A 24,513-nucleotide genomic window follows, 5' to 3' on the forward strand; every position below is an offset into this window, starting at 1 on the left:
GTAACATACTTAGGGGGTGGGGAGGTCTTCTTCAGACCATTCTGCTGGGCACTAATGGTCTAATTCTGATTTTATTGTTTCTGTAACCTTTCTTCATGGTGGTTTTATAAGACTGGATCGAAAACTCATCTTTACAGCTGCTCATATATAGGAATCTGTGTGGCCTAGATTGAGAACCTATTTTCTCCAGAGCAGTTTTCTCTTTTAAAAAATCATTTAGGCCAGGCGCGGTAGCTCACGCCTGTAATCGCACCACTTTGGGCGGCCGAGGCGAGCGGGTCACCTGAGGCCAGGAGTTCAGGACCAGCCTGGCCAACATGGTGAAACCCCATCTCTACTAAAAATACAAAAATTAGCTGGGCTTGGGGGTGGGCACCTGTAATCTCAGTTACTCAAGAAGCTGAGGGAGGAGAATCGCTTGAACCCAGGAGGTGGAGGTTGCAGTAAGCCCAGATTGCGCCACTGCACTCCAGCCTGGATGACAAGAGTGAAACTTCATCTCAAAATAAATAAATAAATAAATAAATAAATAAATAAATAAATAAATAAATAAATAAAATGGCCAGGTGCAGTGGCTCATGCATGTAACCCCAGCACTTTTGGAGGCCGAGGTGGCAGGATCACTTGAGCCAGGAGCATGAGACCAGCCTGGGCAACGTAGGAAGTCCCCACCTCTACAAAAATAATTTGAAAATTAGCCAGGCACACCTATAGTCCCAGTTACTTGGGGGTGCTGAGGTGGGATCACTTCAGCCCAGAGGGTGTCAAAGCTGCAGAGGGTGGTGTTCGTGTCACTGTACTCCATCTTGGGTGACAGAATGAGACTGTCTCAAAACAAATTATTTATTTATTTATTTATTCATGTTACAGACAGGGTCTCACTGTATAACCCAGGCTGGAGTACAGTGGCACAATCATAGCTCACTGCAGCCTTGAACTCCTGGGCTCCAGTGATTCACCTCAGCCTCCCAAGTTGCTGGGATTACAGGCACAGGTTACCAGGCATGGCTAATTAAAAACAATTGTTTTAGAGACTGGTTTTCATTGGGAAGGTTCTGTGAGATGATGTCTAGAATCACCTGTCACAGCGAGTATCTGATAAATATTAGTTCCTTCCCCTCTTTGTATATTTGGTGCCTAAAAAATGCTTATCAAGAGTCAAATGAAAACAAGAAGAATATAACGACATGAACATTTCTCAGGATATAGGAGCAGCTGCCAAGTTCTGCACAAGCCCTCAAGGAAAGGCAGTCAGTAACTCCCCAGCAAGCACCCTCTGGACACTCCCCCTGAGCTGGGACTGGAGGAGGGATGGCTACAGAAGTGGCCGTGAAGTGGCCTTTTCCTCTGCGAAGTGTGCACACCAGAGAGCTGCCACCAGGTGGTGCTGTGGTGACCACGTAAGCTCTGGGCATCTCCAGGGCAGGACCCTACCTCAAGAGCTTCCTACAATGCCATTCCCATTACAGAGGGAGGGAGCGCCCTGGGAGTGGGGTCTGATCACATCCTAGAGCGCTCGCCCCTCCCTGGAGTCCCTGAGATGGAGCCATGAGTGTGGGACTCTGGGCTTAGCCCTGCCTGGAGGGCAGGGCCATTTGGGTAAACCCTCAACTACAGAATTAAAGGGACAGACTGGGTGCACTGGATCATGCCTGGAATCACAGCATTATGGGAGGCTGAGGCGGGAGGATTGCTTGAGCCCAGGAGTTTGAGACCAGCCTGGGCAACATAGCGAGACCTCTTCTCTATTTTATTTTTATTTTATTATTATTATTATTTTTGAGATGGAGTCTTGCACTGTTGTCCAGGCTGGAGTACAGTGGCACAATCTCCGCTCACTGCGACCTCCGCCTCCCAGGTTCAAGCGATTCTCCTGCCTCAGTCTCCTCAGTAGCTGCGATTACAGGTGCCTGCCACCACTCCCAGCTATTTTTTTTTTCTTTTTTCTTTTTTTTTTTTGCATTTTTAGTAGAGATGGGGTTTCACTATGTCGGCCAGGCTGGCCTTGAACTCCTGACCTCATGATCCGCCTTCCTTGGCCTCCCAAAGTGCTGGGATTATAGGCGTGAGCCACCGCGCCTGGCCAATTTTTTTTGTTTTGTTTTGTTTTGTTTTGTTTAATTAAAGGGACAGATAAAGGGTCAGTAGAAAGAACCCTGGTGTGGGTGTCAGACAGGTAAGTGGCCCTCCTTTGGCTCCATCACTTACAAGCTGTGTGACCATGAACAAATCTCCTGGGCTCCCTGCACCTGCTCTCTCGAGAAACAGGGACCGTTCTGGTGTCCTCCCTCCAGTGTGGCTGTGCAGATGCAGGAGACACCACTTGCAAAGGGCCCGACCTGAAAATGGTACTTCATCCTTCTCTTGGTGAGTTCAACAGGTATCCATGGAGGCCCCGCCCCTGGGCATCCACGCTGGAGCCGCCAGCCTCAAGGAAGCCGAGTGGGCGAGAAAAGAGGAATCCAGGGCCGGGAGCAGTGGCTCAAGCCTATGATCCCAGCACATTGGGAGGCCGAGGTGGGTGGATCACCTGAGGCCAGGAGTTCGAGACCAGCCTGGCCAACAGGGTGAAACCCTGTCTCTACTAAAAATACAAAAATCAGCCGGGCATGGTGGTAGGCGCCTGTAATCCCAGCTACTTGGGAGGCTGAGGCAGGAGAATTGCTTGAACTTGGGAGGCAGAGGTTGCAGTGAGCCAAGATTGCGCCATTGCACTCCAGCCTGGGCAACAAGAGCGAAACTCCATCTCAAATTAATTAATTAATTAATTAATTAAATTTAAAAAAAGAGGAATCCAGGACTAGAAGGTGTGTGGCTTCCCCAGCTGCAGGGAGGACCCGCTGAAGGATGGGGTGTTCAGGGGGAGGTCCCTTCCCCTCTGAGATCACACCTGGTGGGAATGGGGTCCGCCTGATCACTGTTCCCTCTGCGCCCTGCACAGGTCCTGGGATGTCATGGCGTAGGTCCTAGGAGACATTTGCTGGCTGATAGATCAATTAACTGCATCAAGTGAAAATGCTACTACTAAAGGTTCAAGTCAGGGCCTGAGTCCAGGTCTCTGCTTTCTGCTGGACGGGTCAAGCCCTGCATTTTGGACCCTGTTCATCTCTCCAGCCTTGTGTCTCACAACTTCCTGGCAGAAACCTTGGCTGCTGTCACTTGCCCTTCCCAGCGCATGCACCATCCTGCCTCTGGACTTTGGGTATTGCCAGTCCTGGGCCCTCCGGCCTTCTGCCTGCCTCGAAGCCTCTCGAGGCTTACCTGTCCTTCAAAGCCTGCCCTCTCCTCCCTGGCACCTTCCCTGCCTTCTGGAAGGAAAGGCCCCTCCTTTGAACTGCTGCAGCCCTTGAAGTCTAGGCCCTTGAGATGCAGCATTTGGTTCTGTTATTCACCTGCTTTAAGCCTGGCATTTTATTTTCTTAACTAGGTTGTAGGCTCTTTGAGGGCAGCAAGCTTGTCAGAAAAGGCAGCATAAAAGAAGGGTTAACAGGAAATGGTTTAGACGTACATGAATTAGAATCCCAGGTTTGCTAATTACTGGCTGGGTGCCCTTGGAGAAGTCACCTAACCTCCCTGGGCTTCAGGTTTCCCATTTTCAAAAATGGAAAATGGGTCAGGCACGGTGACTCATGCCTATAATCGTAGCACTTTGGAAGGCTAAGGTGGGTGGATCACCTGAGTCAGGAGTTCAAGACCAGCCTGGCCAACATGGTGAAACCCCATCTCTACTAAAAATACAAAAAAATTAACTGGGCATGGTGGTGGGCACCTGTAATCCCAGCTACTTGGGAGGCTGAGGCAGGAGAATCGCTTGAACTCGGGAGGCGGAGGTTGCAGTAAGCCAAGATCGCACCACTGCACTCCAGCCTGGGCAACAGAGTGAGTCTCCGTCTCAAAATAAATAAATAAATTAATTAATGAAAATAAAAATGGAAAATGAAGCCATGTGCAGTGTCTTATCCCAGCACTTTGGGAGGTCGAGGTGGGAGGATCGCTTGAGGCCAAGAGTTTGAGACTAGCCTGGGCAACACAGTGAGGCCCTGTTTCTACAAAAAATTAAAAAATTAGCCAGGTGTGGTGGCATGTGCCTGTATTCCCAGCTATTTGGGAGGCTGCAGTGGGAGGCATTTGAGCCCAGGAGTCTGAGACTGCAGTGAGCTATGATGGTGCCACTGCACTCCAGCCTGGGTGACAGAATGAGACTGTCTCTTAAAAAAAGAGAGAGAGAGAAAATGCAACACCTGTTTGCCAGTGTAATAATGCCCACACCTTTCAAGGTGACTGGGAAGAAGAATGCGATGGACTCTGTTCCAGTCTGGCACACAGTAGGTGCTCAATACATACCAGCTCCCTGGTGTGTTTATTTTGGAGAGGAGCAGGTGTGCTCTATCAAATTTCTGCCGAGGAACGCGGCGGCACCAACTAAAAATCATGCTTCCCATTGCTCCCTGAGGCTGAGATCCAGGTACAACAAACAATCCCATGAAGCAACTGCTAAATACACGCAACGTAAAACCACTCAAACGAAAATCCAACTTGAGACTCGCCACCTAGTTCCAACTTCCAAGTAGCCCGGTGCTCATCAAAGCGGGTGCTAAGGTCAAGGGTGCCTGCATCCCCAGAGGGAAGCAAATGCCTTTGAAAGGGAGTCGGCAGGCTAAGAGTCTGGGAAAGAGCCTGGCGGCTGGTCCGCCTTTAGTTTAGATTAAAGCAGAGATTAAATGAATCCCACTTCTGTAATTCACTCCCCTGAGAGCTGCCAGTTGGCCTAAAGACGTTACTGCTACATTAGTGAGCTCAGAGGCAGTGAGTACTACAGCCTTGGAAAAATCCATTTGGATAAACTAACGGAGAATAAGAAAGGAACACTTACTTATTGGGAGTCTACTATGTGCCAAGCATTGTGCTGTTACATCCACCATATAAAAAGGCCAGCTTTGTGGTCGGACAGGCTGGAGTTGAACCCAGGTCCACTATTTGTAAATTGCTGCAGCTCTTTGCTGTGCCAAGTCCCATGCTAGGTGCCGATGACAGAGGGGAGAATGAAATGGACACAGTCTCTGCCATCAATCTCCTTATAGGCAAAATGGGAAAATCAATAACTATATCTTAGAGTTGTTTGTATATTAGATGAGGGAAAACAGGCAAAGCCTTTAGCATATCACTTGGCATATAGTAGGTGTTCAATAAATGGTGGTTATTAAATCCTAGAATAACCCCCAGAGAGATTGATATCCCAATTTTACTAATTAGTCTGAAGCCCAGAGAGGTGAAGTGACTTGCCCAAGGGCACCCAGACAGTAACTAGTAGAGTCTGGGTTTGAACTAATGTTTCTAGACTCTAAGTCCAGTGCTCCTTCTTTTGTTTTTCTTTTTGAGATGGAGTCTTGCTCTGTCACCCAGGCTGGAGTGCAGTGGCACGATCTCTGCTCACTGTGACCTCGGCCTCCCAGGTTCAAGCAATTCTCCTGCCTCAGCCTCCTGAGTAGCTGGGACTACAGGCGCACACCACAACGCCCAGCTAATTTTTGTATTTTTAGTAGAGATGGGGTTTCACCATGTTGGCCAGGATGGTCTCAATCTCCTGACCTCGTTATTCACCCGCCTTGGCCTCCCAAAGTGCTGGGATTACAGGCGTGAGTGCTCCTTCTTTCATGTCATTCTCAGCTGGTTGCAATGATCCTTGCATCTTGAAGACACTAGGAAAAGTGATCAAATAGAGCCCACTTACAGGTGGCAAAGGGATGGGGGAGCCAGGATTGACTCATGGACCCAAGTGCCCAGAGTGAAGCAGGTCCTGCAGGCTCTATGGTGCTGAATGAAGACACCTGCAGGCAGGCTGGCTCAGCTCAGGGTGTCTTCTCAACTAACTGCACGGACAGGCCCACGGGGCGCAGGCAATATGCAATATGTTGAATTAATTCCCTTCAAAGCCTTTTGAATGCAGAGGAGAATAAATGCATAAATAACCTGAAGCAGCAATTGATTTCCTATGGCCATTTCTTGACTCAGCCAGCTACTACGAGTCAATTGGAATTGAATTTGCTTTCCAACTACTTAATTTTTCAAAGACTTTTAAAAGCAAAAATATAGAAAAGATGAATGCCCCGCTGTGATCAGGGCCCAGGGTCCCATAGTGAGTGCTCAGATGCTGGCCGTTCCTGGCAGCAGGTACCACCTCCCTGCCCTTGGCACACGCTGGGGTCAGAAATACCCTTGGGAAGGGGGTCAGTCACTCCCAAAGCAAATTCATGCCCTAGGCTGGGACTTGGACTGTTGCTAGAGGGGGACTGTTCATTGCTAGGAATTCTGACTATGCTGGTGTCCTGCCCAAAGGCACAATCATTTGGCAGGTGCATGTTTTGTCTTGGTTTTGAGTGGGCAGAGTCGTTGCCCAGGCTGTGTGTGTGTGCCAGCCGATCAAGCCTGATGGACAGTCTGGAATGGAGCGGGCTGAGCACAGCGCAGTCACTGGGAAGTTTGGGCAATAGATCAACCAGCTGGCCCAGGCCTTCGGGGCCGAGGAGTCCACTATGCCAAGGCAGTTCGAGCCTTGCCGCACCCAGAGGCCTCGAGCTTGGTCCCCTGCAAGCAGCCCTCACAGCAAACTTCATGGCTGCCTTTGTGTCCCTCATGAGCGTCTACATGCCAAGGCCTGAGCCAGGAGCTGGTGACACAGAGGGGACAAAACAGACAGTGCCTGGTGATTGTGAGTGTGTGTTTTCCCTTTAAGCATCAGCCACATTCTAGCAGGCGAGAGAGACCTGCGGGCAGATGCATCGTAACCCAACGTGGTGAGCTGGGAAAGAAAGATGGGCAAAGCACCGAGAGAAAGCAGGGAGGCAGCTGGACACAGTGCCGTGACCCAGGTGTGGGTGATGGCCCTGGGTGTGACACTCGGCTCGGCCACCTTCCAGCTCTGAGCTTAAACCTGGGAGGTTGCAGTGAGCTGAGGTCACGCCACTGCACTCTAGCTTAGTGGACAGAGCGAGACTCTGTCTTAAAAAAAAAAAAAAAAAAAGAACACAGGTCAGCCACTGTAGCTCCACATTCCAGCTTCATCATGCTAGTCCTGTAACCATGCACTAGTTATTTCACCTCTGTAAGCCTTAGTTTCCTCATCTGTAAAATGGGGATAATTAAAACCTCAGAGGATTATTGCGAGGATTAAATAAGGCATGTGAAGTGTTTAACTGTGCCTGGCACAGAGTAAGTGCTCAGCAAGGCTCCTAGCCTCCTCTGCTTCTCCCACGCCTCCACGCAGGCGGTCTGGGTTTGCAGAAACCAACAATTTTGAGCTGGCCAGAGGAGGAGGAGGATGAAGATAAGGAATCAGTTGATCTTACAAGCAGGTAGTAGGGATCTCAGTAAATGCCAGTTGAATTTGGGCCTGTTTGTGTCTGAAGAGAAGATTCCTCAGCTACATGATGCATTTAAAATACTCATCCAGAAGGCCAGGGATTTCCACGGGAGATCAGCCCTTCCCCCTCCTGCGGGCCACATCTGAACACGTGGCGGAACTGCTCTAAGAATCTGAATAACAGTTGGGAAAATCTCCTCAGACGCCTTACAGATCTCTAGGATGACGCATGGTAGAGCTGGGTTCAGCCCCGGATGGGTTTCTGCAAACCCAAACTGCCTGCCTGGAGGCGTGGGAGGAGCAGAGGAGGCTGGGAGGCTTGCTGAGCATCTGCCTCTATGTCCTGGTGGGCCGGCTTCTGCGACTCCTTCTGTTTCCTAAGCCAAGTGCTCTCCGGTTTGGAGTGGTAGAGATGGTCTCCATGTTAGGACAGGACGTGCAGACAAAGGGATGTCAGCGCCACCCAGGGGGCTGCCCTTGAACCTGGCATGAAAGAGCAGTAAGAGCTCCCTTTACCAAGCACCTACTATGTGCCAGGAGCTCCGTGGGATGACTGATACACACCACTGCTGATCCCCACACCACTCTGCAAGACCCCAACTCACGTCTTTGGGAGGGTAATTTCTTCAACATAAGCTCTGTGAGGTTGGTGCTATATCTATTAGCTGTCAACTCCCTAAAGCCTAGTCTAGTGCTTAGCACACAGCAGGTGCTTAACAAATATGACCTAGTGGAGTGAATTTGATTTTGAATGATTCTCTCTTTAAAAGGTCTCATATGGTATATTGCTTTGATTGAAAACATCCAACCAGGACGGGCTGAAATATAGTAAGATAAAAATAGGAGCTCTGCTAAAAATAGAACTACCATTCAACCCACTAATCCCATTAAAGGGTATATACCCAAAGGAAGATAAATCGTTATAAAGATACGTACATCTGTATGTTCACTGCAGCACTATTCACAATAGCAAAGATATGGAATCAACCTAAATGCCCATCAATGGTAGACTGGATAAAGAAAATGTGGTGCAAATATACCATGGAATATGATGCAGCCATAAAAATGAATGAGATCATGCCCTCTGCAGAAACATGGAAGGAACCGGAAGCCATTATCCTTAGCAAACTAATGCAGGTACAGAAAACCAAATACCGCACGTTCTCATTTATAAGTGGGAGCTAAATGATGAGAACTCATAAACACAAAGATGGGAACAACAGACACTGGTGCTTACTTGAAGGTGGAGGATGAGAGGAGGGAAAGGATCAGAAATAGTAACTATTGTACTAGGCTTAGTAGCTGGGTGATGAAATAATCTGCACAACAAACCCCAATGACACGAGTTTACCTACATAACAAGCCTGCACATGTACCCCGGAACCTAAAATAAAAGGTTTTAAGTAGGAGCTTTGGAGTTGGAAAAAGATATGTCAAAATCCTCATTCTAGGGCGAGCTACTCCACCTTTCTCTAAATCCACTCTCCTCATCTGAAACTGCAGGCAGAACTACTGGCCCCATGGGGTGTTTGTGAGGATGGAAGAGAATGTACATAAAACTGTGCGAAAACTGGGTGGAGAGCTAGGCCTTCATAGATGGTGGCTATTGCTACGCTACTATTGCTATAACTAATATTATTATGTCATTCCCATTTACGGGCAGCTCTGAGTTTCAAGGCATTTTCACCAGGTCATCTCCTCTGACTTTCTGGGCACTGGGCAAGGTCTGAGGCCAATTGCTGTCAAGGAGCCCAGAGCTTTGGCGCAGATCTGCCTGGGCCCTGCTCCCTGCCTGGCTGGATCCAGGGCTCTGTACTGGCCTTGGCTCTGTTGCTTTGCTGGGAAACGTGCTGGGTGCCATTCCTACCTCTGTCTGCGTGAAGGCCCCTGGGCAAAGCTCCTGGGCTCCCAGGCACCATCCAACACTGGGGTTCTCACCCCAGCACCCTCAGAGCCTGCCCCACTCTGCCTTTCCATCAAGATATACTTCTAGCCTCCAGCAGTAATGCGAGGGGAAGTAGGGGAAGAGAGGAATGTCCTTGTTTTGCAGATAAGGAGACAGGGTCAGTGAGAATGGTGCCTTGGCTGAGATCTTAGCTGAGGATTAATTACAGAGGCCAGAATCCAGCTATGGCCTTCTGTCTGCTAATTGACCGTGAAGTTATAATATGTGTTCAGGAAATAGAAGCTGCCATTTAGTGGTATCCTTAGGGAAGCATGAGGGCCCCATAGTGGATATAGAATAAGCTGTGGGGATAGTTACTAGGTACAAGAAGTAGTTAGAAAGTGTGAATAAGACCTAGTATTTGATAGCACAACAGGTGACTACAGTCAATAATAATTTTGGTTTTTTTGAGACAGAATCTTGCTGTGTCACCCAGGCTAGAGTACAGTGGCCCAATCTCGGCTCACTGCAACCTCTGCCTCCTAGGTTCAAGCGATTCTCACGCCTCCGCCTCCCAAGTAGCGGGAAATACAGGAGTGCCACCACGCCTGGCTAATTTTTGTATTTATAGTAGAGACAGGGTTTTGCCATGTTGCTCAGGCTGGTCTCAAACTCCTGGCCTCAAGTGATCTGCCCACCTTGGCCTCCCAAAGTGCTGGGATTATAGGTGTGAGCCACAGTGCCCAGCCAATAATTTCACTGTACATTTAGAAATAACTAAAAAAGCCCTGGCATGGTGGTTCACACCTGTAATCCCAGCACTTTGGGAGGCTGAGGGGGGAAGATCACCTGAGGTCAGGAGTTTGAGACCAGCCTGGCCAACATGGTGAAATCCTCTCTACTAAAAATACAAAAATTAGCTGGGTGTGGTGGTGTGCATCTGTAATCCCAGCTATTTGGGAGGCTGAGGTATGAGAATCGCTTGAACCGGGAGGTGGAGGTTGCAGTGAGCCGAGATTGCACCACTGCACTCCAGCTAGGGTGACAGGGTGAGACTCTGTCTCAAAATAAATAAATAAATAAATAAATAAATAAATAAATAAATAAATAAATAAGAGTATAATTTTATTGCTCATAACACAAAGGATAAAAGCTTGAGGGGATGGATACCCCATTTTCCATGATGTGATTATTATGCATTGCATGCCTGTATCAAAGTATCCCACAAATCCCATAAATATATTTGCCTACTATGTACCCGTACACATACACACAAAAACCACAAGCAAAAAATAGTGCCTACTTCACGGGCTCTTGTGAGAATTAAACAAAATAATGTCAGTAAAAATGTTTAGCATGGAGAGAAAAAAAGGAATAAGCTATATGCTGTTTACCAAATGGTTCTAGCTCTCTGTCTCTGACCATATGGTAGGAAGACATTTACCGGCCCCTCCTTCATGTGAGGAATGTCTCCATGCCTTGCTTTGGCCAATGAAATGTTTGTAAACGTCACATGTGTTACTTATGGGTGAAGGTGCTTTAAGGGCCAGTGCATAAGTCACACATTCTGTCTTCTACTGAGGAACCATACGTTGATATGGAGCTCCTTCGACCTGGGCATCTACAACAACCAGAGTTCCCCTGGGTACCCAGACACCATGAATGAGAAATGAACCTTTGCTGTACCACACCTCTGCAATATTGGGGATGTTTGTCACTGCGGCATAACCTAGGCTGTCCTGACTGATACACTGTGAATGCTGATAACATTCAACTTCAAGTTCCATTTACTTACAGAGCATGTACTCTCTGTTGGCATTATTCCAGGTACAGGAGGCACAGAGGTGAGTCAGACAGAATCCCTGCCCTCAAGGGGCTTGCAGTCTCAACACTTATTTGAAACGAAGTTGACCACACTGAGCTTGAGGGAAGGGCAGGCCAGGCTGTAAGGGGCACTTTGGGAAGGGTGGCGATCCCTAGAGGAGCCACCCCTGGTGTTTGCAGAATCACCCCAAAAGGGAGAGGAAGCTGTGAAGACAGTTAATTCTACGGGAAGCTTTTTCTGGGAAGGGGGAAGGAAGGACAAGTTTTGTTAGGGGCAGTGTAGAGGGGAGGCTGGTGGAAGGATTATGTGCTCTGGGTGACTAGGATTTACTGCTCCATTTTGTTACTAGCTCTCAGGGGACTCCAGAAAACAATCAGTGGATTCAAATGCATTAGGGTAATTCCTCTTTTACATCCCTTAACTCAGATAATGACAGCTATCCTGCAATTAGGAGAGGGTCTTCTCAGTGCGCAGATTAATTGGGTTTTAAACAGCAGGGCTGCCTGAAACCAGACAGTGCAGCTGGGAGGAATGAGATGTGAAACAGCAGCCCTGGGCAAAGTGTGAAGAATTCATTGACAATCTCAACCCTCTGGAGATGTGAAGATGCCCCATTGGTAATACAAGGGCAAGGACTTGGGAGGGGAATGGTTGAGGAAGAAGGTAGGAGGCGCTGTGGCCATGGGAAGGAGTGGAAACTGGAGGCCCTGACCCTGTGGGAGGCCAATTATTCCTCAACTAGGTCCAGGGTCCATGCCATCCATCGGGGAGGGATTGCTATAATATGACGTGCCTACTCCCATTTATTAACAGTTTCTAGGAAATTATCAATGTTCAGTGAGTACTTCTGGGTTCTTTTATAGGCCAGCATTTATATGCATTATTGCCTATGACGTAATCCTCCTAACAACCTGTTGTAGATACTATTATTGGCTATGTCTCACATAAGTGGAGTTCAGAGAGGTTACATGACTGGGTGCGTGGTGGTTTTGGAATTCAAACCAGAGGCCCTGACTCCAGAGCTTACATACTTGTAGCAACTAAGCTGGCAGCTTCTCAGCGGAGAAGAGCCCTGTGGCCCGTCGTCTGGGATGGCAGAGGCCTGTATCTTGCCGCGTCTCGCCTGGCGCTGGGCCAGGCCCGGAGTGTGCGTGTATTTTTGTGATCACAAGTATGTCCCTATGTCCCTGTTTTGATTTGTTCTGCTTTGTGCTTTGTGGGGTGAGTTAAAGCAGTCTGGTGAGAAGGGCTCTGCTCTGGTCCCCATCAGCTTCCTTGGCCTCAGGTCCCCAAAGCAGGGAGGTCACACTCGAGTGCTTGGCTCTCGGGATCAGGACGTTTCTGTTGCCCTCTGCAATGGGTGATCTTTTGTTTTCAACTCCCCATTTCTATGAACTATCAGGAGTCCCCTTACACTCTGGAAAGAAAAAGGAAAACTGGGGATATAAATGGCTTTGAGATCTTGCATCAGAGAGATCTCCCTTCCACCTGGAGTTGCTGTGAAGGCTGGCACGGGCAGTGGGGGTTTTAAACTGAGCGGGGCCTGTGCACCCACCTGCACGGGAGGAGCTGCCTTCTGTCCCACAGAGAGAGCCGGCTACATGTCTGTGAATGTGTGCACACCTGCTGCTCACATTTGGAATAAGCTATGGCTAACTAAGGGACAGACCCCTCTCAGTGTGGCTTTTGCTCTGTCACCCAGGCTGGAGTGCAGTGGCACGATCATGGCTCTCTGCATCTTCAACCTCTTGGGCTCAAGTGATCCTCCTGCCTCAGCCTCCCAAGTAGCTGGGGCTACATGCCTGGCTAATTTTAAAATTTTTTGTAGAGGCAAATTATGTTGCCCAGGCTGGTCTTGAATTCCTGGGCTTAAGCAATCCTCCCACCTCAGCCTCCCAAAGTGTTGGGATTACAGGCATGAGCCACTGAACCTGGCTTCAGTGTGTTCTTGACCAAAGTCAAGGCAGAGGATGACCAGCAGCCTTTCTCACCTCCTGTCTAGATGATGAATGAGGCAGGGATGGGATGTTATGAAATAAGGAGGGAAACTATCAGGCTGATTAATAACAAAGATGGTGGGGGCCGGGCATGGTGGCTCATGCCTGTAACCCCAGTGCTGTGGGAAGCTGAGGCAGGAGGATCGCTTGAGACCAGGAGTTCGAGACCAGCCTGGGCAACACAGGGAGATCCTGTCTTTAAAAAAGTAAAGACTGTGTTTAGAGTTTTCTGGGCCCAAGTTCTTTTTTCTGAAGGTGACTATAGGGGGAAAGTGCCAGCTGCACTTTTGTCCGCCGGGTTCATCTTGGAGTCAGATTCCTATCAGATTCTTGTCATTTGGAAGGCTTCGGATCCTAGTTTCTTCTTCTTTTAAAATGTAGAGGTTTTCTTTTTTTCTTTCTTTCTTTTTTTCTTTTTTGCTGACTACCTACTCATCTGTCAATATAGAAGTTTTCAAGGCCGGGCATGGTGGTTCACGCCTGTAACGCCAGCACTTTAGGAGGCCGAGGTGGGTGGATCACTTGAGGTCAGGAGTTTGGGACCAGCCTGGCCAACACGGTGAAACCCCGACTCTACTAAAAATACAAAAAATTAGCTGGGCGTCATGGCGGGCACCTGTAATCCCAGCTACTTGGGAGGCTGAGGCAGGAGAATTGCTTGAACCTGGGAGGCAGAGGTTGCAGTGAGCTGAGATGGCACCACTGCACTCCAGTCTGGGTGACAGAGCGAAACTCCGTCTCAAAAAAAAAATTTTTTTTTCTAAATAAAATATTGAAGACCTGTGGTGCCCATGTTAAAAGGACTCCCTTCTACCCTCAAATATTTGTCTACATCTGTGCCAAGCACTGGGGACACACATGGCTGAGCAGGGCATGCACTGCCCCTGACACACAGAATCGATTCCTTTTCTTGGCTCATGGGTCATGTGTCCATCAAGCACCTAGTATGTGCCAGGCACTGTGATAGGCTAGGGATACAGTGTCAAGAAGGAGAAACAGGGCCCCTGCCCACCTTCACCCTGTGTGTGGGCTGGGCTGCACACCAGAATTGCCCAGGGGAGCTATTTCCAAAATAGGGGTGCCTGATCCCTTCCATATAGGGGCCTCATATATATATTTGGGGAAAAGAATTGCCCAAGTGGTGCTGATGTGTACCTCTAGGTGACAATTACCGGTGGACTGGAAAGACAGATGAGCAAGCAGGGAGGTATAACAGGGAGACAGGCCAGTGCTGGGAAGGATGTTCAGGGGAGAATGGAGTGCGGCTTGGAGAGACAGTCTAGCGTAAGGTAAAGACTACACAATCTCCAGCCAGACTACCTGCTCTGCCACCTCCTAGCCGTGTGATTCGGGCAAATCCCTACACTCTGCATTTCTCTTTCCTCCTCTGTAAAATGGATGTGATAATAGTACCCACCTCACAGAGCTGTTGGAAGGGCTCCATGAAATAATACATGTGATGAGCTTAGAATTGTGTCTGGTGCATGAAAACGCAGTGTATTCCATAAGTGTGTGCTGCTGCAGTTACTACTACTATTATTATCATTATTATTGGAGGGAAAGCTTCCAGACACAGTGAGACCTGAGAAATGAGCAGGAATTATCTAGAAAAGGAGACAGAGAGGACGGACCAAGAGGGAACAATGGAAATAGAGCTTGGTCTGCTGGAGGCCGACGTGTGAGGTGGAGAGAGGCGGGGGAAGGTGCTGAAAACAGATCATGAGTGGGGCCCTGTGAGTCATGCTGGGACGTCCACACTGATCTAGAGAATGGCGGGGGCATTAGAGGCCCTTGAGGTCTGCCGAGTTGCTGCCATGTGAGTGTGTGCAGATGCGTGTATGAATGTGTGCAGGTGTGTGTGTGTGTGTGCGTGTGCGTATGTGTGCATGTGTGTGAACTGTAGGGTGCCCAGCACCAGTGCCCCCAGGTCCTCCTTGGCAGGATCCACTCAGTTACTCATTCACTCCACAGTTTAAAGACCTCAATCTTTCCCCAGCGTTGAATCAGTTGTTTCCAACTCCTTAGCCTAGCACAGTGCCAGGCTCCCACCCTGACCTGTTAGCATTTCCCACCACCCCACCTGGGGGGCCTCTTACGTGGGCTGCAGAGACACCAGATGCCACCGTTTCTAGACACCGCTGAGAGCTGCGCCTTTGCCCATGCTGGCCCACCCTCTGGGATGCCCTGCCCTAGTCCAACTGCCGTCTGCCAAATACAGCATAGTGGTTAGGAGTGACGGCTCCAGGGCCAGACTCCCTGGGCCTGAATCCTGGCTCTGGCACTTAGGATTCTTGTGGCTTCACCTCTCAGCCTCAGTTTTCTCATCTGAAGTAGGGAGACTGGTAGAACCTCCCTCCTGTGGCTGCAGTGAGGAAGGAATGTGATCATACTTGCAAGTGCTTGGAACACAGCCTGGCACCCAGTGGATCTGCACTAGCTCGTGGGCACAGCAGCACGTGCCCGATTCCCTCGCCCAAAGTCCAGCTCCTTCATCTTCCTGACCACTCACAGTGCACTGGGCACCGTGCTGGGCACTGGGGGGGCAGCGGGGCTCAAGGCAGACCTTGCCTACCTGGAGTTCACGTCTAATGTGGGGCTAGAGAGCGGACACAAAATGACAAGTTCTGACATCTACACAACACTCACCACGGTTCCTTGTGCACAGTAGGTCCTCAGGTTGGAATTCAGAGGACATTTACTGAGCGTGCCCAAATTGGGGCCAGGAATTTTCACATTCGTTATGTCATCCCCCCATGATCCTTTGAGATAAGTGTACAAAGCTCATATCCTTTGAGGAAGCTGAGGCCCAGAGAGGTTAAATGACTAGCCCAAGGTCCAACAGCCAGTGAGTGACAAAGCTAGGAGCCAAATCCAGGTCTGCCTAATATCAAAACCCAAAATCTCACCCATGGGCCATGAGGATCCAGGGGTGGGAGCAGCGAGCAGGAAAGATGCTGGAAGGAAGTTGCTTGGGGAACCATCCCCCAAAAGGCTGTAGTGCAGGAACTTCCCAGTGTCACACTAACCAGCCCTGTCACCAAGAGGCCACCTGCCTCCCTCTTCCCTCTTTCCAGTTTCCAGCCTCACATTCTGGGGACAGCTGATAGTCAGCTTCACTTCCAGTTACCACAGCCAAATGGTTCATGGTAATTAATTCAATTTGTTTGGCAGGGGAATTAAAGGCTTGGCTGTACTAACGATCTTAACACAGCTTTTATGCTAACTGGAGGCAGAGACATGCCCTCTGAATGAAGAATCGGTTCTATTAATAAGACTACATCTCTCTAGGTAATGAGCCTGGCAGATAGATGGTTTGCTGCCAGAGAGGGAAAGACGACAAAGAAAGAAGTGAAATGATGACAGCAGAGAGGATGGCAACTTTTCAAAGGCTTCCCTGGGAGAAGTAGATTTGGAGAGCAGGGAGGAGTCTGCATTGGCCGACAACCAGCACCGATGGCCAGATACATGAATGAGGTCAACTTGGACCTCCTGGGTGTTCCAGCTCTGACTACAACTATATGACTAAGCCCAGGCAGGAAAGGCAAATGGTCTTGTCAACTCATAGAATCGTGAGAAATGATCAGTTATTGCTGCTTTTGGCAACCGTGTTTGGAGAGGCTGTTTTGCAGCAACAAATAACAATCATGGTGGAAGGCAAAGGAGAAGCAAAGGCACGTCGTACATGACGGCAGGCAAGAGAACGCGTACAGGGGAACTGCCCTTTATAAAACCATCAGATCTCGTGAGACTTATTCACTATCATGGAAATAGCATGGGGAAAACCCACCCCCATGATTCAATTACCTCCCACTGGGTCCCTCCCATGACCCGTGGGGATTAAGGGAGCCACAATTCAAGATGAGATTTGGGTGAGGACACAACCAATCATATTAAGCTCCAACCCTTCTCTCCCATCCACCCTCCACTCCCAGGTTCAACAATTTCTCTCTGAGTTCCTTCTCTTGCCTTCAGAGTCCTGCCACTGCTACCTTCCACTGAGAGGAGGTGAGCCCATGTCCCAGGAGCAGTGAACCACTCCAAGTGCCCCAGGCTCGGCAACTCACTCTCCCAACCAGCCCCTCCTACAGGCAGTCCCTGCTGACAGATCTATCCAAAACCAGCACTCTGCCCTGGAGACCTCACCTACCCAAGGCCAGTAGCAGCAGCCCTCAAGCTTTTCACTGCCTTGCACAGAAAGGATAACCCTGGAGGCATGACACACTCCCAAAGGTGTCTGTGTGTGGTTGAATGGTGAACCCCCAGAAAATATGTCCACCCAGAACCTGTGAATGCGACCTTATCTGGTAAAAGGGTCTTTGCAGATATAATTAAGTAAATGATCTTGAGATGGGATCACCCTGGATGAGTGGGCCCTAAATCCAATGACTCTGTCTGTCCTTATGAGAGAAGAGAAGACAACAGGCAGAGACTGGAATGACGTGTCTACAAGCCAAGGAATGCTAAGGACTGCTGGCAGCCACGAGAAGTTGGAAGAGACAGGAAAAATCCTCCCCTAGAGCCTTCAGAGGGAACGTGCGCCTGCCGACACCTTGATTTTGAACTTCTTGTCCCCTTCATTCCCACTTGAGAAAGTGCATTAGAACACAAAAGCCAGTGTCATTATTACAGGACGGTCCATCTTGCATCTACTCTAATGTATGCACAAAAAATCATTTCCCGAAGTTTGATGATGATTTTTCTTGATTTTTAAACTGTTTTTAACTTTTGACTATTATTTCTAAGAACTGGGAACACATTTTGCAAGGCTCATGGTCCCTGGCCCAGAACCTCTGTCCCTGGGAACAAGCCTGTGAAGCGTTTCCGTCTGTGACAATAATCCATGCTCACCTTTCTCCTGAGCCATCTCCTGCAGACAGAAGTAGATGACTCTGGCTCCCAGGCTGAAGCCAATCAAGGTGACAGGTCGCTGGCCCTGAAGGGAAAAAGGACACAGGTGTCTGGAGGGAATACAGCCAGTTCTAGCAAAACATCAGGCCTGAGGAGGGCAGCCTTTTCACATTCCTTACCACCAGATTCTCATCTAATGAATCATGCATGTGCTGTTCCGGTCCCTGAGCTCTGATGTCTTAATCAGCAGAGTCAGGACCCTCATTTATGCAGGAGTGCACCTGCTGCTGGAATTGGCTTCCTCCAAGGCCAATAGGCAGCCCCCAGCTGGGTTAATTCCCTTTCATCTCAAACTATTATCCAGCCACCGTCTCATCTTCCCCAGGAGACGGGGCTAGTCAATTACAAGAGCAACTTCCCTTGCACTGATCTGCCTTGCGGCAAGTGGCTGCAGTGCTGCGGGACCCCTTCTGGAGCTGGGGAGATTAGACAGAAGGCACCCCCAGGTGTGAGGGATAAAAAAGCAAGAGTGACAAGGAAGGGACAACTGTTCAGTTTCTAGATAGGAAGGTGGGGCACAAAATATTGGCTCTAAGTGATAAGATAAGGTAGTAAGTCAGACGGAATTTTCTGACTCAAGGACTTGTAAGAAAAGGTAACTCATTATGTGAAGACTCTAAAGAAAATGAAAGTTATCTGGGGGTGTTTGGGTACAAGCTTACACGGAAGGAGAGGAGGGGAGTGGATGAGCTTTGGAGGCCCAGCCTGGTTTTATCAGTCTATTCCTTTTCCTTGGTTTTGTGCCAATACACGTATTCCACACGCCCACACCACTCCACTTACCACAGTAGAAAATCCTCTGTTAAACAGTATTCGAATCCAGCAGGAGCTTTGTGCCAACCCTGCTGACCACTGCCCAATATCATTCTCCCCTTTGTCCTTTACTCCTGAGTTTGATTGGGCACGTGGCCACCCAGCCAAAGACGAAGTTTCCCTGACTCCTCCGTAGCTTGGGGTGGCCACAGGGCTGAGACTTAGCCAAGGGACTGGAGGCAAGCAAAAGCTGTGACTTCTAGGCATACTCCTCATCCCTACTTCCCTACCTCCCACTGTCTGAAACACACATGTAATACAGGAAGATCTGTCTTGGACAAGAGAGAAGCCCGGCTGGGCACGGTGGCTCACGCCTGTAATCCCAGCACTTTGGGAGGCCAAGGCAGGTGGATCATTTGAGGTTGGGTGTTTGAGACCAGCCTGGCCAACATGGTGAAACCACATCTCTACTAAAAACATACAAAAATTAGCCAGGCGTGGTGGCAGGCACCTGTAGGCCCAGCTACTCGGGAGGCTGAGGCAGGAGAATCAGTGGACCTGGGAGGCGGAGGTTGCAGTGAGCTGAGATCGTGCTACTGATACTCCAGCCTGGGTGACAGAGTGAGACTCTGTCAAAAAAAAAAAAAAAAAAAAAAAAAAAAAGAGAGAGAGAGAGAAGCCCAGTGCTCAGGACGAGAGGCCATGAGAGCGAAGAAGTCTGGACTCCCAATATTATGAAGCTGCCCATGTGGGAGACAGAATAATGCCCTCCCATGGATGTCGTCATCCTAATCCCTGGAACCTATAAATGTTGCCTTATACTGCAAAGGGCCTTTGTTATTTATTTTTTTATTTTATTTTTAATTAACTATTATTTTTTTGAGATGCAGTCTCGCTCTGTTGCCCAGGCTGAATGAAGTGCAGTGGTGTGATCTTGGCTCACTGAAACCTCCACCTCCTGGGCTCAAGAGATTCTCCTGCCTCAGCCTCCTGAGTAGCTGGCACTACAGGTACATGCCACCACACTCAGCTAATTTTTTTTTTTTTTTTGTATTTTTAGTAGAGATAGGGTTTCACCATATTGGCCAAGCTGGTCTCCAACTCCTGACCTCAAGCGATCCACCCGCCTTGGACTCCCAAAGTGTTGGGATTATTAGGCGTGGGCCACTGCACCTGGCCTGTTTATATATTTTTGAGACGGAGTCTCACTCTGTTGCCCAGGCTGGAGTGCCGTGGCACGATCTGGGATCACTGCAACCTCTGCCTCCCAGATTCAAGTGATTCTTATGCCTCAGCCACCCGAGTAGATGGGATTACAGGTGCACACCACCTCGTCCAGCTGATTTTTGTATTTTTAGTAGAGACAGGGTTTCACTATGTTAGCCAGACTGGTCTTGAACTCCTGACCTCAGGTGATCTGCCTGCTTCGGCCTTCCAAGGTGCTGGGATTACAGGCATGAGCCACTGTGCCCGGCCGGCCCTTTGTTATTTATTTATTTGAGACAGGGTCCTGCTCTGTCATCTAGGCTGGAATGCAGTGATGCAATCACAGTTTATTGTAGCTTCCACCTCCTGGGCTCCAGTGATCCTCCCACCTTAGCCTCCCAAACAGCTGGGAGTACAGGCATAAGCCACCACATCTAGCTAATTTTTGTATTTTTTGTGGAGACAGGGTTTATCATGTTGCCCAAGCTGGTTTCTTGGGCTCAAGCAATCTGCCCGCGTTGGCCTCCCAAAGTGCTAGGATTATAGGTGTGAACCACCTCGCCCACAAGGCCAACAAAGGGTTTTTGCAGATGTGATTAAGTTTAGGATCTTCAGATAGGGAGATGATTCTGGATTATCTGGGAGGAACCAAGGTCCTCACAAGGGTCCCTACAAGAGGGAGACAGGAGGCATCAGTTAGACAGAAGGTGATGTGATGATGGAAGCTGAGGAACAGAGAGATTTCAAGGTGTTACACTGCTGGCTTTGACGGTGAAGGAAGGGCCTTCGGAAGCTGGCAAAGGCAAGGAAAGGGGATCCTCCCTAAGGCGTGCATTTTTGCCTTTTGACATCCAGAGCTGCAAAATAGTACAGTTGTTTTCAGCTGGTAAATCTGTGGTAATTTGTAACAGTGTTTCAGTAGGAAACTAACACATCATCTTGTTTCAGATGTTGACACCCAGACTGTTACTTCGGAGAGAACAAACTTCTATCTTGTCTAAGCCAATGCCACTTTGGCCTTTGCCTTAGAGTCAAGCCTGCAGAAGGACTTTTCTGTTTCTTTTGACAAAGACACAAGGATTGAAGGGGGTGGCCAGTTTCTCAAGCAGTTTACCTGCATGGCAGAAACTGCTAGTTGTCATCCCTCAATATCCATCCTCCCTTTTTTTCCATAGTAATTGAATTTCAGCTGGGTTCATCATCACTCAGAATAAGTACTGTATTTCCCAGCTTCTGTGGCAGCTAGGAATGGTCATGTGACTAGGTTCTGGCCAGCGAGACACCAACTGAAATGCTGTAAGGCTTTGCTGTTTCTTCTTCAGTTCTTCCTTTCTCCTGCTCCCTGGAGCTCAGATGATGCCATCTTGGATACAAGGTCAAGACCACAGAGCAACAAGGTAGCAGGAACCTGGGCCTCTGCACCATGGCAGGCTATTAGACAACCTTGCTAGGCTTCTCTAGGAAAATAAACTTCTACCTTGTTTAAGCCACTGTTATTTTGGGTTTTCTCCCACTTCCAGCCAAAACAAATCCTGACGATGCAGTCATTTCTGGTACTGCTTCTCAAGCTTTTGTCTCCATTCACTCAAGTTTTATTTTGAAGGGGATGGTTTTATTCTCTTGGTAAGTACATCTTTACTAGATTCAAATTTTAAAAGTATTATGATGATGTCTCTTCCTAACCATTTTACATGGTATTTAGACCACTGAAGATGACCTCACAAAGTAGCTTTACACTTCTGGGAAGGAACACCAGGCCACCAGCATGTGGGAATTCCATTGGTGGCCAGCTGATGCACCTGGTCTCATTCACTTTACTGGCTTGACTGCAAACTGAGTCAGAGGTTTCCACTGAAATATCACCCAAATGAGCCCAACGATTATCCTAAACACTTGAATGAAGAACTGATTACACAGGAGCCACTTTTGCTTCTGCGAGTTCCCCAGACTTGTTCCTACCTGCAGATGCTGGTTATTCAGTCCTCACCTAAATACCTGTTAGAGCTGCAGAGTCTATAATTCTTACTGTTCATCCTAGGACACATTCATTACTTGAACTGGAGAGGCAGCAAGGACTGCCAACACCCCCAAAACCATTGAGTGATCTCCAAGTAGCCTTGCCTCTAATCCTTGCCTGATATTTGTGAACAAGTCAGCCCCTGACTTCCCCTCTTGCCCCATGCCACGCCCACACAGCCATTCCCAGGTACCTGCTGCCGGGAAAGCAGGATATGGGCCAGGTGCTTGCCAACCTCTGCTGATCGATGGAGACACACCCCCCAGGGGTTGTCGATGACATTGGCGACACTGAGGAGTGAGGCTGGCCAGGTCAGGGCAGCCACAATGCCTGGGGAGGTAAGATAGTGATGAAGGGAATGGCCCCCGTCCTAGGGTCCTACTAGGGAAGTGACTGGCTAACAGATGCTCAAATGAATGCACGCAGTCTCTGACTTGGACCTGCAAGTTTGCCAATCAAACTGCTAAAGAGCAAAGAAATCTGAAACTCATGAATTTCTGATATATGGACTCAATCCCTTCTGTTCAAGCTCTTGTCACATGTGAGATGGCCCCAATTCATCTCCACACCCTGTACCCTCCCACTTTGTCTCATAACTCTGCAGTGGGGCCCCCTGCCCTGCCCATCCCCTCTAGACTCAGCCATGTGACTTGCTTTTGCCAAAGACATTAGTAGATGTGAGGCTTGAAATGGACTTGTGCATCAGGGCTAGCCTCTTGCACTTCTATCATCGACATGAGCTCGCCTGCTCATCCCAGGAGGAGGATGAGAGACAAATGGAGCAGAGCCGAGTTGCCCCAGACACGGCTAGCATTGATCGGTGGACAGTCGGCTGACCCACAGGCCCAGCTAAGATCCACCAATTCCAGCCTCCTGGCTCCTGAGCTATTACAGTAAACATCCCATGGAGTTTTGGGGTGGCTTGTCACACAGCAATAGCTAACAGACAGATCATGTGATTGGCTGTTTACCTGTCTTCTCTCCATAGGGATCATAAACTTCTCCCAGACAGGAATGCGGCCTTAACCTCTCTGTGTTCCTAGGGTCCAGCACGGTGCCTGCCCTGGGGGCTTTGGGCATGCAAAACTATGGTACCACTGTGGTGGGATGAAGGCAGCGGGCATGCTGTTGTTGGGGGGGCAGGTAGGGGCACTTACCAGACAACACTGTGTACTTTAGGGCCTCCTGGGCCACCATGTTGGCAAGACCACTGAGGATGGTCTCCAGGGCGTTGCCGAGCTCCATCAGGTACTTGGCTTCCCAGGCCAGGCAGTACTGCTCACGGCTGTGGGCCAGGGCGGCCCATGGGGCACTGAAGGTGCCTGGGGAGATCACAGGCAGGTGAAGTCTCTCTTGTCTATGGCAGAGGATGCCCCACCCCACTACCCTAGACAAGGAGCACCAGGACCACTCACCCTCGTGTGGAAGACAAGAGGCCCACCCCCTGCCAATGAGTGGCAGCTGTCAGCAGAGCTAGCGGAGCTCTGTGCAGCCCGGTGAGTCAGCAGGCTGGGCTCGAATCCCAGCTCCTGCATTCACTAGAAGCCGGGTGACCCTGGGCACATCGCTATCCTACCTTGTGCCTCACTTTGCTTCTATGTGAAGTGGGGACATGGTTTATCTCCCTTCATAGGGTAAGTATAAGAATGAAGTGTGTTTGAACTATGATACATGTAAAGGGTTATTTTCTCTCATGCTGAAATAATTCTGGCATTAAGCTGCTAATGACATACAATGAGAGCACACAATGGGACAAGCAGCACGGCGCTGTGAGTCTGCTGCATCTTGATTTGACAAACATGGCCTGGGAGATAGCTAGAAATTTGGGGAAGACGTGTTTGAGCCCGGCTCTGTTATGATCTTGCTGGGTTATCCAATTTCTCTGAGCCTCAATTTTCTCACTGAGGAAATATAAATATCAAATGACCCATGGAAGGAGGATGAGACGGCACCACTGTAGCAGCCGATGCCAAGTCAGAAAGTATAACCATGACACCTGCCTCCCTCATCCGCTCCTTCCTTGCCCACCTGGCTGCCTTCAGGATAGGAGCACGGAGGGGCCCCTAATCTGGTCCCCATGCATTTCTGCTTGTGGCCCAAGTGGCTTTTCTTTTTTTTTTTTTGAGACAGAGTTTTGCTTTGTTTCCCAGGCTGGAGTGCAGTGGTATGATCTCGGCTCACTGCAACCTCCGCCTCCTGGGTTCAAGCGATTCTCCTGCCTCAGCCTCCTGAGTAGCTGGGATTACAGGCACCCACCACCACACCTGGCTAATTTTTGTGTATTTTTAGTAGAGATGGGGTTTCATCACATTGGCCAGGCTGGTCTCGAACTCCTGACCTCAAGTGATCCACCCGCCTTGGCCTCCCAAAGTGCTGGAATTATAGGCGTGAACCACTGCGCCCGGCGCAAGTGACTTTTTCAAAACACAAATCTTCTCCCACTCCTGCCTAAAACCCTTCATGAGCTCCCGGATCGTACATCAGTTCCCCTAGATCACTACCACTTGCCCTTGAGATTCCAGTCCAATCGTCTCTTCCATGGGGAAGCCTTCCCGGCTCCTC

General features: G+C 49.2%; 1 protein-coding gene across 2 annotated transcripts in view; it reads right to left on the bottom strand.

The window, feature by feature from the left end:
• Positions 1–24,513, bottom strand: part of TMCO4 (transmembrane and coiled-coil domains 4) — a 112,801-nt gene that overhangs the window by 30,547 nt on the left and 57,741 nt on the right. For both annotated transcript variants that reach the window (XM_032759145.2, XM_032759146.2), the window contains 3 exons: positions 23,109–23,273; positions 22,145–22,281; positions 17,916–18,000 (listed from right to left, as the gene is read on the bottom strand). In XM_032759145.2, the coding sequence (XP_032615036.1) occupies positions 17,916–18,000; positions 22,145–22,281; positions 23,109–23,273 (387 nt within the window). The remainder of the gene's footprint in view (positions 1–17,915; positions 18,001–22,144; positions 22,282–23,108; positions 23,274–24,513) is intronic.

This window comes from Hylobates moloch, unplaced genomic scaffold, assembly GCF_009828535.3.
Source record: "Hylobates moloch isolate HMO894 unplaced genomic scaffold, HMol_V3 SCAFFOLD_9, whole genome shotgun sequence".
NCBI lineage: Eukaryota > Metazoa > Chordata > Mammalia > Primates > Hylobatidae > Hylobates > Hylobates moloch.